Source organism: Nothobranchius furzeri, chromosome 6 (assembly GCF_043380555.1).
Source record: "Nothobranchius furzeri strain GRZ-AD chromosome 6, NfurGRZ-RIMD1, whole genome shotgun sequence".
Classification (NCBI taxonomy): domain Eukaryota; kingdom Metazoa; phylum Chordata; class Actinopteri; order Cyprinodontiformes; family Nothobranchiidae; genus Nothobranchius; species Nothobranchius furzeri.
This window is the reverse complement of record NC_091746.1, coordinates 25,748,359-25,765,911: the sequence shown is the minus strand read 5'-3', so window position 1 is coordinate 25,765,911 and position 17,553 is coordinate 25,748,359. Positions and strand designations below refer to the sequence as shown.

Here is a 17,553-nt window from a genome sequence, read left to right as displayed (position 1 = left end):
TCTTTGAGCACATCCCTTGAAGAATCATAGGTATTAGCAACACCTGTGAAATTGTATTTGCAGGAAAGAAGTGTGTCCCGTTTATTTAAGTATTTTGTGTTTAGAGTTTTTGACGTCTTGTCCATGAGTAGTTCAGTTACGCTCATAGCTGCTAGCCAAAACTCTGGAGTTAAAAGTTTTCTGGCTTTACTAAAATACCTGTCTGTACTTATTTGATTGATGGTATTTTTACTTTCTATTAGACTCCAAATGTAATCATTTGGCACGTTTCTAATTCATAATTTGTAATAATGTAATCGGCGATATTAGCATTAGCATTCCTATGGGTTTTTCCATGTATATTAGCATTGCGCTAACCACTCGCTGCCAAATTGCAGCCTTTGAGATTAAAAAATCTCCTGGCTTTACTAAAATATCTGTCTGTACTTGTTTGATTGATGGTATTTTTTACTTTCTATTAGACTCCAAATGTAATCATTTCGCCCGTTTCTAATTCATAATTTGTAATAATGTAATTGGCGATATTAGCATTAGCATTCCTATGGGTTTTTCCATGTATATTAGCATTGCGCTAACCACTCGCTGCCAAATTGAAGCCTTTGTGATAAAAAAATCTCCTGGCTTTACTAAAATATCTGTCTGTACTTATTTGATTGATGGTATTTTTTACTTTCTATTAGACTCCAAATGTAATCATTTGGCACGTTTCTAATTCATAATTTGTAATAATGTAATCGGCAATATTACCATTAGCATTCCTATGGGTTTTTCCATGTATATTAGCATTGCGCTAACCACTCGCTGCCAAATTGCAACCTTTGAGATTAGAAAATCTCCTTTTGTCACATCGCAATTTAATTGCACATGCAGTTAATCGTTCAGCCCTAATATACATGCAGCTCTATGCTAAAAGTGTATTTTCAAAGAGGTAATGATGGATTTCTTTGTAAAAGTTGTCCATCTTTCCAATAGAAAGATTTGCCTGGACCAACGTAACGTGATAACAACGTAACGTGATTACGTAATTCCGTGAGGTTCATGTTCAGCCAATCAACTACTTAGTCGTCATCGGCAGTCGACGGACCCCGAGCCGATCTTGCACCCGAGCAGATCCTGTACCGACACCGGCTTCTTCCAAGAGCATCTGGCTGCAGACATGGGAGTCGACAACGTCCTTACACGGCGGCGGAAGGGAGGCAAGATGGCGGAAGGAGCAGACGTTCTGTTAGGAGCTCCGGTAGCAACCTCAAAGAATGGTCTAATTTAAGAACTATTATTACTTAATGTTTAATGAAAAATCTCATCGGGAATATAAAACTACCCTCTACAACTAGTACTGGTATTAGCTAAACAAGAGTGGATGAGGCCGTACGTGAAACACGAAGAAATGGCTAAAGCTAACAGCAAAGCTCACAAAGCCCTGCTAACTCACGACTACCTTGGTTCGGAAAATATGGACACCAACTCAAGAGGTAATAAAAACCCACTTTCATCACCCTGCAAAGCCACAACATCACACAAAAAACAAAAAGGAGAAGAAGAAACCGACTCTAATGTATCCAACAGTGCACTACTAGCCGCCATTGAAGGTCTACAAAAAATGATGGAAAGCTTTGGCGCTGACCTCAAACAAAATACACTCTCCATCTCTAACATTGCCAAAGCGGTTGAATTTAACAGCGCTGAAATTCAAGACTGTAAAGAGAAAAGTAAGCAGATGGAAAAGCAAATAACTCAGCTGAAAACCACAAATGAAGTGTTAACCAAAAAAGTTGACAACTTGGAAAACAAAGCTTCAAACCTAGACCGATACCAAAGAAAATGGAACCTACGGCTCAAAGGGTTAAAAGAGGACAAAGAGGAGGACACAAGACAAAGTGTAGCGGACATCATTAAAAAGATCCAACCCAGCTGGAAGGAGAAGGTTAACTTCATTCTGGATTCTGTTCACCGTATCGGCCCCAAAAACCCTGATCACCCAAGACAAGTCATCATACAATTCACCAGCTGTTTCTACAGAGATGAACTTTGGAGATCCACTAAACAACATCCCACATGCAGAGAGCTCAACATCCGATTCGCCGAGGACCTCACCAAGGAGGACCGTGAAGCACGTCTTGCGGTATGGCCTAGGGTGGAACAAGCGAGAAAAGCAGGGCTGAAAACCACCTTTAAAGGTCCATATGCCTTCATCAATGGACAGCGGGTTACACCCTAGCCAGTTTAACATAAACATGTGTAAGTGAAAATGAGACCACTTATGATTATTTACATATGTATGTAGTTGTAGTTGTATGAGGATACAGATCCGCAAATGTTATAAATGTTGTTCACTCAGATTATAGTTTTTGGGGATTGCTACCTAGGTTCTCTTATTGCTTTAGGTTAGCTCATCCTATATTGTTCTTTTTTGTTCATTATATGGTTATTATAAACAGCGAACTTTCGTTAATCTCTATCAATGCAAGAGGGTTGAGAGATATCACTAAAAGGAAAAGCCTTTTCTTATTCTGCAAAGGGAAAAATGCTGTGTTTACCTTTTTACAAGAAACTCATTCTACACATGAAGACAGCAACTTTTGGACTAAGCAATGGGGAGATGAAGCCTTTTTTTCTCATGGCTCTTCAAGGTCAGCTGGGGTTGCCATCTTGTTGAAAAACTTTCGAGGTAAAATTACTTCTATTGAGAATGATATTGTTGGCCGTTGGTTAATTCTTACCATAAACATAGAAAATTCTATTTTTATTCTAGTAAATATATATGGATATAATACCTTAACTCAAAATAAAATATTGCTGGAAGAAATAGGTTTACGATTAGACCATCTAAAAGCCAAACATTCCACCAATAATGTCCTTATTGGAGGAGATTTCAACCTTGTTCAGGATGAATTTCTGGATAGATGGCCATCTAAATATGAGATAAGCTACCCAAATCCATTATTTACCAACTTCTGTTTAGAACATAATTTTATGGATATATGGAGACACCTTAACCCAGTCACTCAGAAATTCTCATGGCTTAATTCAACTAATAAATCAAGGATCGACCATTGGCGTATTACTAATGACTTACTTTTATTATATGACTTCATCTCTGATATATCTGCTGCCCCACTAACGGACCATTACCTTATATCACTTAAAATTAAGCCGAAAAACAACACTTATAGAATAAACAAATATTGGAAATTTAACTCTTGCCTTCTCCAAAATGACCATTACTGTAAAAAAATAAAGTCACTTATTACAGATATTGTAAACTCAAAAGATTTAAACAGTCCAACCACTAAATGGGAATTTTTAAAGTACAAAATCAGACAACTTTCCATTTCATTTAGTAAGCAACTTAAAAACGAACTTCAGGTTTTAGAATTAGACATTATACAAAAATTAAACTTATATTGCAATAAACCTAATCCATCTGAGATAGACAAGCAAAATGTCCTAACCCTTCAAATAAAGTTGGATAACATGTACATACAAAAAACTAAAGGAGCCTTCATTAGATCGAGAGCCAAATGGATTGAGGAAGGTGAGAAAAACACTGCTTATTTCTGTAACCTAGAAAAAAGAAGACAACAAAGAAATTCTATAAACTCTTTACTAATAAATAATGTTGAATCCACGGATGAAAAATTAATAGGACAAGAAATTTTCAACTTTTACCAAAATTTATATACTTCTAAATTTTCAGCCCCAAATTCTAATGCTTTTCTAAACCATATTGATTCCTTCATCCCTAAAATAGATGACTCCTTCCAAAATACCTGTGAAAAGGAAATTACAATGAGCGAACTAGATAAGGCAGTCAAAAGATTAGCGATTAATAAAGCACCTGGCCCAGACGGCCTTACAGGTAACTTCTACCGTCACTTCTGGGAGGACATAAAACCTTTACTCTTTGAAGTTTTTTCGGAAATCTTTAATAATTCTACTCTTCCACCCACGATGAGACAAGGCATCATCATATCTATCCCCAAACCAGGCAAAGACCCAAGAAATATTGAAAACAGACGACCCATCACACTTAGAAATTCGGACTATAAATTGCTTACTTACATATTTACCTTACGCCTCCAGTCAGGAATTTCAGATATTGTCAGTGAATCACAATCCGGTTTTCTAAAAGGCAGATCGATCCATAATAACATTAGATTGGTAATGGACTTAATTGAATACAAAGATCTGATTACTGACAATGGATTCATACTTTTCTTAGACTTTTACAAAGCCTTCGACTCTGTAGAACATCAGTTCATCTTCTCAGTCTTAGAACGCCTGGGTTTTGGTACCAACTTTATCAACTTAATTAAAGGCCTATATGACAACATAAACAGCTGTGTCATCCTACCAAAAAACACCACCCCTAGATTTAATATTAATGTTGGAATCCCACAAGGTTGCCCAATCTCACCATATCTATTCATTCTGGTTACCGAAATGTTGGCATTGTACTTAAAAAACTGTGATAACATTGCAAAATTAAATGTTCTAGGCACTGATCTAATTATAAGTCAACTTGCAGATGACACCACGCTTTTTTTTAAAGGATTCTAAACAAATTTCTATAGCCATCCAAAAGATTCAACTCTTCTCTGAGGCCTCAGGTCTGAACCTAAATCTAAAAAAATGTGAACTTCTAGCAATTCACGACACAATGTTAAAAGAAATACATAATATCCCTATAAAATCTGAGGTTAAATATCTAGGAGTGACCATTAACAAAAACCCTAAACTTAATTCAGTCTTAAACTTTGAAAATAAACTTAAAGAAGGAAATTCTAAACTTAACCTATGGCTCCAACGTGACCTTTCTATTCTAGGTCGTATCTATCTCACCAAAATGGAATGTCTATCAAGATTAGTTTACCCAACCTGTAACCTTGCCTTACCAAACGACCTAATTAAAAAAATAAATCAAACAAACTTTAACTTTATTTGGAGAAACAAACCACACTACCTTAAAAAGGCTCATATGACTAAAGAAATAAAAGATGGAGGTTTAAAGGCCATTGACTTTGAATGTCTTAATGGCACCCTAAAGATTAACTGGTTAAAATTTTGGTTAAATCACCCAGACGTCTTTTGGTATAGTATCCCCAATTACATCTTTAACAAAATTGGTGGCTTAAAAATTCTTCTCCTAACTGACTACAATATAAACAAACTCCCCATTAAACTTTCAGAGTTCCATAAACAAATTTTATTGTATTGGAAAATGATATATGTACATAACTACTCACCACACTCTATAATCATTTGGAACAATCAATTTATATTGCACCGAAACAAATCATTATTCTATAAAGATTGGTTAGATAACAATATATGGTCTATTATACACTTAATGGATGTAGATGGTCAGCTCTTGAATTATGACAATTTCTGCAGAAGATACAATCTTAAGGCTTCTGAGCTTGACTTTAACAGGTTACATAATGCACTTCCAAAACAGTTTATCATCCAAGCCCAAGAATATCTAAAACATCAATGTTCTATTCCAATCCTTCCTATCTTATCTATTAAAGGTCTTCTGTTAACTGACAGAAAATGCAACAATCTTACAATAAGATCAGCCTTAAATGAATCTCTTTTTCCTGGAAAAACAAACAAAAATAACATAATTTACAAATTTGATAAAATATCTGTTGAGAAAATAAGAACTATCTACCTAAAATTACCTATACCACCGAAAGCTAAAGAAACCCACTTTAAAATAATGAATGCAATCTATCCTTCAAAAGAGTTGTTAAGAGCTTGTTTTAATACTGATTGCAACAACTGCTCTTTTTGCGAAAATCACATAGAAACTATAGATCATATATTTTATGAATATCAGAAAACACAATTGTTCTGGAAAAAGCTAGAGATGTGGATCAGAATTAAAATACCACTCCCAGTTCACATCACTAAAGATATGATAATATTTGGGATTATATTCAATAATAAAGATAAAGAACACTGCTATAATATCATCCTCTGTTTAGCCAAATTTTTTATCCATAAACAACGAATTTTGCAATCATCCCCTGTCTTCAATGTTTTTTTTAATAGAATTTCAAAATTATTTAAAATCCCTGAAACAACTCAACAAATATAGTGAAAATCTATATAACATGTTAGCTGAACTTCCAAAGTGATTTCATAATTCTATATGATATATGCTGTACCCTCATTGAAAGCTGTACTTGTTCTTCATGTTCTTTTGTCTCTTGTTGTTCTGTTTTACTGGATACTTACAAATGTTATATTAACTGCTCCTTTTGAATTTAAGTTTTGAACTTAACATTGTCAAGGTGCCATGTTTGTTTGTAAATTTACTAAATAAAAAAAATAAAAATAAAAATAAATAAATAAATAAATCTGGCTGCAGACATCAGCTGGCGTCTTTGCCGTGACAGGAAATGACGTATCCGGAAAAACAAGTGTCATTACCTTCGCCGGAAGTCATTACCTTTGCCGGAAGTAGTTTTTTTTCTTGAATACGCTTTATTGACAAAGCACAAAAGTAGTTTGGATTTGTCAAAACCATACCGTGTCGTTTTTCTCTTCGATTTGTACACATTTAAGAGAAACATTACACGGTGGGTCATTACCTTAACCAGAAGTCATTACTTTCACTGGAAGTAGTTTTTTAAAAAAACAAAACTTACCGGAAAAAGCTTTTTATTTCGGATTTTTTTTTCTCTTCAGATCTGGACTGGCAAACTTAAGTAACGTTGTTACCTGCGTTGCATGAAAATTGAATATTAAATCCCTTTGTTCTTCAGACAGGGAATTTTTATGACAGTAGCACAAACATACATATATATATATACACACACACACACACACACACACACACATATATGTATATATACACACACACACAATAAAAGGCTGTAAAGTGAATTGAAAAAACACATGGATAAAATGAGAACACGTTAAACTAAGACTTTTCAAAATGTGCAAACAAAATAGTACTGGCTAAATATTCAGTTTTATTGTTAAGCCCAAGATGAACTTTTGACCTACACCAATTGCTAAAGTACAGGACTCCCAGAAGCAGTGAAAAACATTTCAGCAACACTCCTCTCTCACCAGCAACAAAAATTAGTTATTAAATATCCATAACACTGTCCTATTGTGTATCACAGCAGCTCATTGCAACAGAATTTAACTACTACAGCTGATAACTATTTAGCTAGTTGGTATTTATTTTGAGTGAAAGACAATAAAACCAAAGAAACACTTGATTTCACAACCATTTTATTTTGGGTACAAATGAATTTGCTGAAGCATGGCTTTCTCAGCTGCATAACGATTCATCCCCTCCCATTTTTCCAACACTTTTATTGTTACCTGAAAAACATGCAGGATTACTTCAACGTCGTCGTCTTCCTCCGCTTGTCCGGGTCCGGGTCGTGGGGGCAGCATCCCAACTAGGGAGCTCCAGACCGTCCTCTCCCCGGCCACCTCCACCAGCTCCTCCGGCAGGACCCCAAGGCGTTCCCGGACCAGATTGGAGATGTAACCTCTCCAACGTGTCCTGGGTCGACCCAGGGGCCTCCTGCCGGCAGGACATGCCTGAAACACCTCCCCGGGGAGGCGTCCAGGAGGCATCCTGACCAGATGCCCAAACCACCTCAACTAGCTCCTTTCGATCCAGAGGAGCAAAGGTTCTACTCCGAGTCCCTCCCGGATGTCCGAGCTCCTCACCCTATCTCTAAGGCTGAGCCCGGCCACCCTACGGAGGAAACTCATTTTGGCCGCTTGTATCCGCGATCTCGTTCTTTCGGTCATTACCCAAAGCTCATAACCATAGGTGAGGATTGGGACGTAGATCGACTGGTAAATCGAGAGCCTGGCTTTCTGGCTCAGCTCCCTCTTCACCACGACAGATCGGCTCAGCGTCCGCATCACTGCAGACGCCAAACCAATCCTCCTGTCGATCTCCCGATCCCTCCTACCCTCACTCGTGAACAAGACCCCGAGATACTTAAACTCCTCCACTTGAGGTAGGACCTCTCCCCCGACCCGGAGTTGGCAAGCCACCCTTTTCCTGTCGAGAACCATGGATTTGGAGGTGCTGACCCTCATCCCAGCCGCTTCACACTCGGCCGCGAACCTACCCAGCAAGAGCTGAAGGGAGCAAGAGCTGAAGGTCAGAGCCACATCATCCGCAAAAAGCAGAGACGAGATTCTCCTGCCACCAAACTCTGTTAAGGATTACTTCATACACTGTCAAATGTTTTCGAAAAGTAACTTTTATACCAATCACTGCTGAAGCCTGCGTTGTACCTCTGGAACAAGGACATCAAACACCAAGTCCAGAAACTGGAACTCTCTCTTCTTTATTAGTTTATCTATTCCTGAGCATGAACCAATCCGCTCTGTCAGCTCGTCAACCTATAAAACACGTTAACATAAAAATGAACAAAACGTTCCTCTCAGCATTAGACAACAGACACAGGTGGCCCACTGACCATGCATCCACATAAATAAATGTGATGCAGCTTATTGTAAGTCAGTATACATTTACCTGTGCATCAGCAAAGTGGAACATCAGTGGCTTTAGTCTTTGCTTTAATTTAAGCGAGACACCTGGATTGTGCCACAGATACGTGAGGCCAGACTTCACTCCACCGCTGCAGAGATCCTTATACAAAGTCTGAGTAGAGACAAGAGTTAAAAATAAGCAACATTACCACAAATAACAAGGGATTGCATTATCCTATGTCCAATTTTAGAGTCTTAATTTATTATAATTAAACATTACCTTGATTTCACCATCTGAAATCACTGCCTGGGTTCCATTTTTCAAAGCTTCGATTGTCCTGTAATTTAGATAAAAATAAATCTTATTAGCAAATGAAGAATACAAGCACATGTAAGGAGTTTTGTCAGGGTCACTTGAAGAAGTCCGATATTCATTTTAGATCTATATTTAAGGCCTGTAACTCCTGAATGATTTGCAGCTACATGTGCTTAAATCCGGTAATATTAATATAAACCAAACCCGATCAAAGCAGTCAGTCAACAAAAATATCTATTTTTTATAAGGATAGGATTATTCTGAAACAGAATCAGAAGGAGGGCGGCATTAATTAGAGAAGCGGCTACTATTTCAAAGTTATTGTACCTGTTGCAGGACACCTGATTTGTGCAACCACAGTAGAATGACCCAGCACACCACACACAATAACTGAAAAATATTTAGAGATATTGAAAGCTAAGCTTGTCCAGAAAATACATTTTATTTCTGGGTGCACAGGACCAGTTCCAGTGTGGGCCAGATGCTGAAAAATAAATTCATAAATCTGTCTTTTTGAAGTTTCACAAATCAGAGGAAGGTTTCACAAATCACAAACTATGTTTTATGCATTCCTACGAGCCCAGAATAATTTAAAACAGGTTTGAAGAGTGTATGTATTGCAGGTTTTGAGCTAGAGCAAAATAAAAATGGTCAGAGTAGAGAAAAATTGGGTGTATTAGCCCTTTAGCCATTTCCCGAATCGGAAGCTAACTTTAGCCTCGTATGAAAACTAGTGATTGAAACCACTTACAAATCTCTGAAAATCTACGCTTTTTAATTAAAAAGGGTATTAATAACGTTTCAGTCAAGTCAGTAGGGCTGCAACAAACGATTATTTGGATAATCGATTAATCGGATGGGGTCTCGACACGATTAATCGATTAATCGGATTACATGGGGAAATTTTTAAAAACTGCTAGGGAAATGTTATTTCTCTCCTTCCTTCACTTTATTTAACACAACATTATTAGAAAACAGTTCAATAGCAGAAAAACAACATGCCATCACCTAAATTGTCTTATAAGGTGTATAGACAGAGACCCTAAGCTACATCTATCTGTGACCTAAAATGCTTGGTCCAAGTTAAACAGCTTAAGGGCAATTCTCATCTGTTTTGTTTGATCTCATCTGTTGACATTTATTTTAAATGTAATTAAACATTGGCTGTGAATTAATCAAAATTGATCACTATTTCCAAAAATGACTGAAAAAATACCAAATAAAACAAAAGTAAATGAATGCCATCCTCCTTGTGATGATGCCCTGGGCAACTGCCATAAAGTCACATCAAGAAATGCTGCTGATCATTCCAATGATCCCAAATAGACTCACATTAGGCCACATGAAAGCAACTGAACCCAAAAATATATTAACCAGTATATAACTGCACTCTCACACAACACGCCTGCAGCAACAGTTAGAACTCCTCCCTCCCTTTTAAAAGCGTTTTTGCTTCTGAGGACATTGTGGTTGTAAAACCACATGCTAGTAGTCTGGCCCCGGTGTGATCAACCAGTTTCTGCGGGAATGTGACGGCGGAACCAGGGCCAGATTAACACTTTGTTGTACCCTGGGCAACAATATTCAAGGGCTCCATCATCACGACCCAAGGATCACCATAATGTGGTCACATACAGAATATTTTACTGTAATATGCAGTAAATATACTCAATACTTGAATGCCTGACAACACGTAACCCGCCCAGAGTAACCTTTGACCCACCTTGTGTGAACTGACCAATGAGGAGAGGGTCTTAACTTGAGGCCCTCTCTTCATTGGTCAGTCTGCATGAGACTGACTCTCAACTGACGTTCAAAGTCATAGGCAGCGAAGCGTCTCTGTGCAGCGCAAAAGCCCGGGTGGACAGTTTGTTTAATGTAGGGTGACCATATTTCCATTTCCAAACAAGAGGACAGGGGATCTGTGCCTATGACGTCACACTATGGCAACGCCACACAAACCATGTTGGGACCCATTTTTTGTAAGAACTAAATTAATATCAGATTCTGCCAATTAAAGGGCTCTAAAACTATTCATATGTAAATATTTTGCATATTTAATGCAAAATCTAATTTTTCTGCTTTAGTGCTGCAACAAGGTTTTATTAATAATAAATTATTATACCTTTTGTTTTACTACAGCATCGGTAAGCTTCCTGTGCACAGATTATTAAGGATGCTTGTTTCAGCTGTGAGATTAGACGATAGGATCAATGAAAAAATAAGTTGTCACACACTCCATGGAAACTTTCAGAGAATCCACAAATAGTGGCTTTCAAATGGTTTTGTTACTTTTTGCAAGTTTATAAAAGAAGCAGATGAGACAGCATGTCTGATAATTTAGTTTTTCATCTGATAATATTAGAACATGTCAGTAATGTCTGAGGGGCTTTTATAAACACCATATAACTAACACTACTGGAGAGGGCATGAATTACACAGAGGCTTCTGGGGAGCCCAGTTATTTGGGGGGTGGGGGGGGGGGGGGGCATTTTGCCTTGGCCCCCAAAATGTCTTGAAACGGCCCTGGGTGTGTGACTGAGTTTTGAAGGTGATCTGAATTGTATCAGATGTATAAATATGACATGTGTAGAACTTATTGTTTTTTACTGGTAAAAACGTGTAGTGGAAATAAATCTACCTACATTTGACTTTTCAACACTTTTGTTTTGTTTTCTTGTTTTTATTTAACTATTTTCCTGTCCTGTCTGTCTCTCATCTTCCTGCATCTCCTCTTAATTCTCCAGAAAAACTGCTGCCTGGATTCTTACTTTTTCACCTCATCAGTTACTTTTGAGCAGATCAAAGGGATCTCCTGACCGAAAAGCGCAGAGCGCGTTTTCGATGCTGCGTGAGGTGACATCACCACAGCACAGGTGATGAGCTCCGCAGTAGCGAGCTTCAGGCACAAATAAGACAGAAAATAGAGAACATGTGCAGACAAGAACGATCGTGTGCTAATTATAGTTTTTTGGTTGCGCCACTTTGAGAATGGACCGTGCGCTGGAAGCAGCTGCCTGGATCGCTGTGCAACAATGCGGAACCGGTTCGCAGCAGCGCAAGTCTGCCGGCTCTCCCTCGAGCTGATCTGCCGGTACCGGCTCTCCCTCGCGCTGATCTGCCGGCTCTCCCTTGTGCTGATCTGCGGCTCTCCCTCGCGCTGATCTGCGGCTCTCCCTCACGCTGATCTGCGGCTCTCCCTCGCGCTGATCTGACTTGCTCTGGTCTGCGCGCAACGGCGGGCGGGAAGGGGGGGCGCTTTTGGAAGAGTTGTGCGACACAACGAATCGATGACGCACTTCGGTGCCAACGCTTTTAGTAATCGATTTTCATCGAATTTATCAATTCGTTGTTGCAGCCCTACAAGTCAGTATTAGAAATCGTGGTCTTTATATCATATCTAAATTATATATAAAGTTAATATTATTACTTTAACTGTTTTAACAAACAGGGAGACCAGAAAAATCAAATAGCTAAGTTAAAGCTAAGCTACAATTGCTTATAGCTTTATTTATGTAGCTTTTGTGTTCGCTAGCTTGTGATCTCCCTGCATTAGTTTTAAGACTGCGTGTTAATATTGATACAATTAGCTATGAAACACGGTGCCTTTGCAATAATTCTCTGGTAAAGCTTTAAACGCTACAGTGCCTACATTTAAGAACTAAGAACGGTTGCAACAATTAGTTAATTTCATCCTTATCCTTCTTTCTTTATCTATCATCCTTATCCTTACCTTTCCTCAATTGAAACCCGCCGAGTATGGTTGAAACAAAAACAACGTAGCGGCCGCCAAAAAAGGACCAACTTCCTGCCGAGGTCTTTCGCTCGTCGATTTTCCGGTAAAAGTAATGACACGCCATCTTGCTCTCGACACACCAGCTGATGTCTGCAGCCAGGTCCTACTCGCTTCTTCTGCAGTGCCTGGTTTCTTCTACACTCTGCCTGAAACACATGTGTAAAGATGGACATAAGGACATTTTTTAGACCAAAAGAACTGCGACAGAACCCCAGCTTTGATGAGACTGGTGTTGACTCAGGTTTGTGAGTCTTATTAGAAAATATTTGTTGTGCTGCTGGTTTGCCTAAAGTTAGCTTACTATCAGGTAAAGTTGTTGGAGAAAGAAAGGGAATATTTACTATCATCTCACACTAAACACTAACAGGAACAATACTCTGTCCTGAATATGCTTAATATGTAGCTTCAGATTAAAAATTATGTGGTACAAGACAAATATATATGATGTTGACTAGTGCGTGTCACGTGTGTGTGTGTGTGTGTGTGTGTGTGTGTGTGTGTGTGTGTGTGTGTGTGTGTGTGTGAGAGAGTGAGAGTGAGAGTGAGAGTGAGTGAGTGAGTGAGTGAGTGAGTGAGTGAGTGAGTGAGTGAGTGAGTGAGTGAGTGAGTGAGTGAGTGAGTGAGTGAGAGAGAGAGAGCCCCGGATCTTCTTCAGTCCTTAATCTGCCCCTGGTCTTAATGGTTGTTGTCTTAACGGTTGTAGTCTTAACGGTTGTAGTTTTAACGGTTGTTGTCTTAACAGTTGTTGTCTTAACGGTTGTTGTCTTATGGGCTCGACACACGGGAGGCGACAAACGACCGCGATCAGCGCAATTTGTCGCCGTCGCTTTTATTACCTGACACACGGGAGGCGACCCGCGGCAGCGGCCAGCGGCAAAGCCGTCTACGCGTTCTGTTCCATGGCGAAATCGAAACTTCCGTTGTTTTGTTTGGCTGTGTCAGGTTGGAGGGAATTAAGGTTATTTAAGCGGTTCAGAGTTAACAAAGCGGTAGATATGATGTTTCACAAGGTGCTGCTAGAGTTATGTGAAATCTTACTTCTGATTTTACTATAAAACATAATAATAATCAACTTCTCCTCCATGTTTGCTTGGAGATGTACGGAGCATCCTGTCCGCTCATTGGTCAGTGAATGAAACCTCCGTTGATTGGTCCTCGTCCGAGAGACAGCGATTAAATTTTGAAAATGTTTCAACTTTCTGGGATCGCGTCACTGGGTCACCTGTGCACGACACGTGCATGAGCGCAAAATCTCACACGCACGTTTTTCGCGTTTCGCTTAGTAGGAGGGAGACCCGTGATTATCGCTTTGTCGCGCATGTCTCATTGAAAATGAATGGAGGAGAGGCGATGTCGCCTCCCGTGTGTCGAGCCCATTAGCGGTTGTAGTCTTAACGGTTGTAGTCTTAACGGTTGTAGTCTTAACGGTTGTAGTCCTTTAGTCCAACAATCAACACTTTTCAGAGAAAATATGTTTGAATTTCAAAAGGAAACATGAAAAAAGCTAAGATGTCAACTGATAAACGGTGACCCTCAAAAGCTCTTTATTTTGATGAAATGGGGCAAAATAAAATATAAGAACTTTATTTAAAAGACAGCAAGCAACATTTTGAATGAATGACTGAATGCATTTACATAACAACTAAGGAATTATACAGTCAGATTACACATTAACACAAACAGATGTGGCTTCACGTATAAGAACTGTTGTCTTTTTTGGCAGTCTGATGTCTGATTTATGTAGTTTCACATTCTTTAATGTGTTTTAATAACTAGTTACAATTATATGATAAATGATAAGTGACCTGCACTTGTATAGCGCCTCTCAGAGTAAGTACTCCACAGCGCTTTACACTACAGTGTATCATTCATCCATTCACACACACATTCATACACTGGTGGGGATGAGAGGCGAGGCTGCCGAGCACAGGCGCCACCGGACCCTCCGACCACCACCAGCAGGCAAGGTGGGTTAAGTGTCTTGCCCAAGGACACAACAGCAGAATTCTCTGTCCGGAGCCGGGATCGAACCTGCAACCTTCTGATTACTGGATAACCCGCTCAACCTGTTTAGCTACTGCTGCCCAGCTCCATCAGAGAATGCTGCTGTTGTGTCCTTGGGCAAGACACTTAACCCACCTAGCCAGCTGGTGGTGGCTTGAGGGACCGGTGGCGCCAGTGTTCGGCAGTTTTGCTTCTGTCAGTGTGTCCCAGGGCAGCTGTGGCTACATCGTAGCTCATCATCACCAACGTGTGAATGAATGATTGTGTTGTGAAGTGCCTTGGGGGGTTGTAGAACCCTAAAAAGGTTCTGTATAAATACGGGTCATTTACCGTTTACATCACTCTTTTGTTTTTTTTCTAGATGAGAAAAACCTATGAACAAAATCTGTTTCCGTTAAACCTTCCATCCAACAGGATTGAGAAATTTCACATTATTATTCTTACAAATTGCACCTTTAACTCATTCGCTGTCAGCCGTTTCCTGATCGTTAAAGCCCTTCGCTGCCAGCATCTCTCGCCGTTTTTACTGTTTTTTTAAGAGTGACAGAACGTTGCGCGCTAGCATGATGTCGACGCCAAAACAACCAAAACAAAGCTGAGACTCACCTCTTGCATCAGGAAGAATCCGCGAGTTTCGAGCGTTACCCGTTCTTTCATAATCCGTTGTTGAATTGTGATCGGCAGACGCTTTTCTGGTTCGCGCCTCGCTTTTTTTACAGCAGCGGCCCAAAACGATCTCCTAACACATGGATTTTCTACTTCCTGGTCATGTGACGTGTGACATATGCGAATGGAGATCGGCTTCAGAGCTGGGATGTTTGTTCTCACGGTGCGGGGGCTCGTCTGACGCCCACACAGTAAAGAAATGTAAATTACGACATTAGTCATCATTGGCAGTGAACGGTTGAATCTAAAATGACGAAAATGGCAGTGAATGAGTTAACGTAGTCCCACACACAGCTGAGGTAATGCTGCAGCTTCAGCTTTCACTAACATTCAGCCACAACCTTCGTGTCTCTTCAAGGAACAGTACAGGGGAACGGCAATCACAAGAAGCCCTCACAGATCTTTACAATATTTTGAAATCATTTCAGATGTTTTCTGATATTATCTGGTTTTTCATAGTAATTCCTAATAATTAAATAATCATCATTTATTGGTTAAATGACCCTTTAAAACAGTCAAGTAGACAGCGTAATTGCTTAACGGATCACACAAAAACTTTAAATAAAAGTGCACATTACTGTGCATTGAAAGCTTTCCTGAATAGGAAGGTTTTAAGTTTAGATTTAAAGGCCAGGGTCAGAGCTGGTTGCACTTTCGGGGTGCTGCTACGCAGAAAGCCCGGTCGCCCCAGTGTTTATGTCTTGTTCTTGGAATGGTTAAAAGAAACGGAAGAAGACCGGGATTTCAATTCAATTCAATTCAAGTTTATTTATATAGCGCCAAATAACGACAAGAGTCGTCTCAAGGCACTTCACATAATAAACATTCCAGTACAGGTCAGGTCATTAAGCCGATCAGAAAAAAGTTTCCTGTCTAAGGAACCCAGCAAATTGCATCAAGTCACTGACTAGTGTCAAGAGTCTTTACAGCAATCCTCATACTAAGCAAGCATTTAGCGACAGTGGAGAGGAAAACTCCCTTTTAACAGGAAGAAACCTCCAGAGAATCCTGGCTCAGTATAAGCAGCCATCCGCCACGACTAGTGGTGGATCTACTGCTAGTGCTGAAACTCAACAAGTCTGAGATGTAGGGTGGACCAAACCACTGAGAGCATTCAAAACATACAATAAGAGCTTCAAATCTATTTGAAAACAAACAGGCAGCCAATGGAGGGCAGACAAAATCAGAGTGATGTGCTCGTGTCTGGGGGGGTCGGTTAAAATTCGAACGGCCATGTTTTGGATCAGCTGCAGCCTGCTGAGGGTTGCCTGTAATGGGCTCGACACACGGGAGGCGACAAACAACCGCGATCAGCGAAATTTGTTGCTGTCGCTTTTATTACCTGTCACACGGGAGGCGATCTGCGGCAGCGGCCAGCGGCAAAGCCGGCTACGTGTTCTGTTCCATGGCGAAATCGAAACTTCCGTTGTTTTGTTTGGCTGTGTCAGGTTGGAGGGAATTAAGGTTATTGAAGCGGTTCAGAGTTAATAAAGCGGTAGATATGATGTTTCACAAGGTGCTGCTAGAGTTATGTGAAATCTTACTTCTGATTTTACTTTATAAAACATAATAATAATCAACTTCTCCTCCATGTTTGCTCGGAGATGTGCGGAGCATTATGTCCGCTCATTGGTCAGTGAATGAAACCTCCGTTGATTGGTCGTCGTCCGAGCGACAGCGATGAAAAGTTGAAAATGTTTCAACTTTCTGGGATCGCGTCGCTGGGTCGTCCGTGCACGACACGTGCACGAGTGCAAAATCTCCCACACACGTTTTTCGCGTTTCGCTGGGTAGGAGAGAGACCCGCGATTATCGCTTTGTCGCGCATGTCTCATTGAAAGTGAATGGAGGAGAGGCGATGTCGCCTCCCGTGTGTCGATGCCATAAGTATCGCATCGCAGTGGTCGATCCTGGAGCTGCTTAAAGCACGCACGGCCCTCTCGAGGTCAGTTTTTCATAAAAATGGTTTCACCTTAAATTTTGTTCCCGAAAAATTCTCTGACAATTTTCTGATCTATTCTGTTGATTCGTTACATTTTCCTGAGCAGGGTGACTCTCTAAACCTTATGGTAGAAAAGGGGGCTGCATTTAGCACAAAATGAAACTTCTTTTTTCAAACTATTCCAACAGATTATTGTAGTAATGAAACAATGTAAAGGTCAGAGGTTTCTACAATACCACGGACCGTTTTGGGTGTCCTGCGTCAGACGCGCCCACATTTGGCTAAAAGGTTTTCACCACACAGACTGTATCGGTCCGTCGAATCTCAGTATAAAACAGCGTCCCTCAT

At 39.9% G+C, this 17,553-nt stretch overlaps 1 protein-coding gene across 2 annotated transcripts; it reads right to left on the bottom strand.

The window, feature by feature from the left end:
• Nucleotides 1-6,890: 6,890 nt before the first annotated feature.
• LOC139070439 (uncharacterized) lies at nucleotides 6,891-13,090 on the bottom strand. 2 transcript variants are annotated; one of them, XM_070552660.1, is made up of 5 exons: nucleotides 12,531-13,090; nucleotides 8,762-8,819; nucleotides 8,525-8,653; nucleotides 8,257-8,391; nucleotides 6,891-8,124 (listed from the first exon to the last, which is right to left on the bottom strand). In XM_070552660.1, the coding sequence occupies exons 1-4, from the start codon at nucleotides 12,938-12,940 to the stop codon at nucleotides 8,260-8,262; spliced, it is 729 nt and encodes a 242-aa protein (XP_070408761.1). In that variant the 5' UTR covers nucleotides 12,941-13,090; the 3' UTR covers nucleotides 6,891-8,124; nucleotides 8,257-8,259. The 2 variants fall into 2 exon arrangements, with proteins under 2 accessions (XP_070408761.1, XP_070408760.1); XM_070552659.1 differs by lacking the exon at nucleotides 6,891-8,124 and having other exon boundaries at nucleotides 8,160-8,391; nucleotides 12,531-13,087.
• Between the last annotated feature and the right edge of the window lie 4,463 nt (nucleotides 13,091-17,553).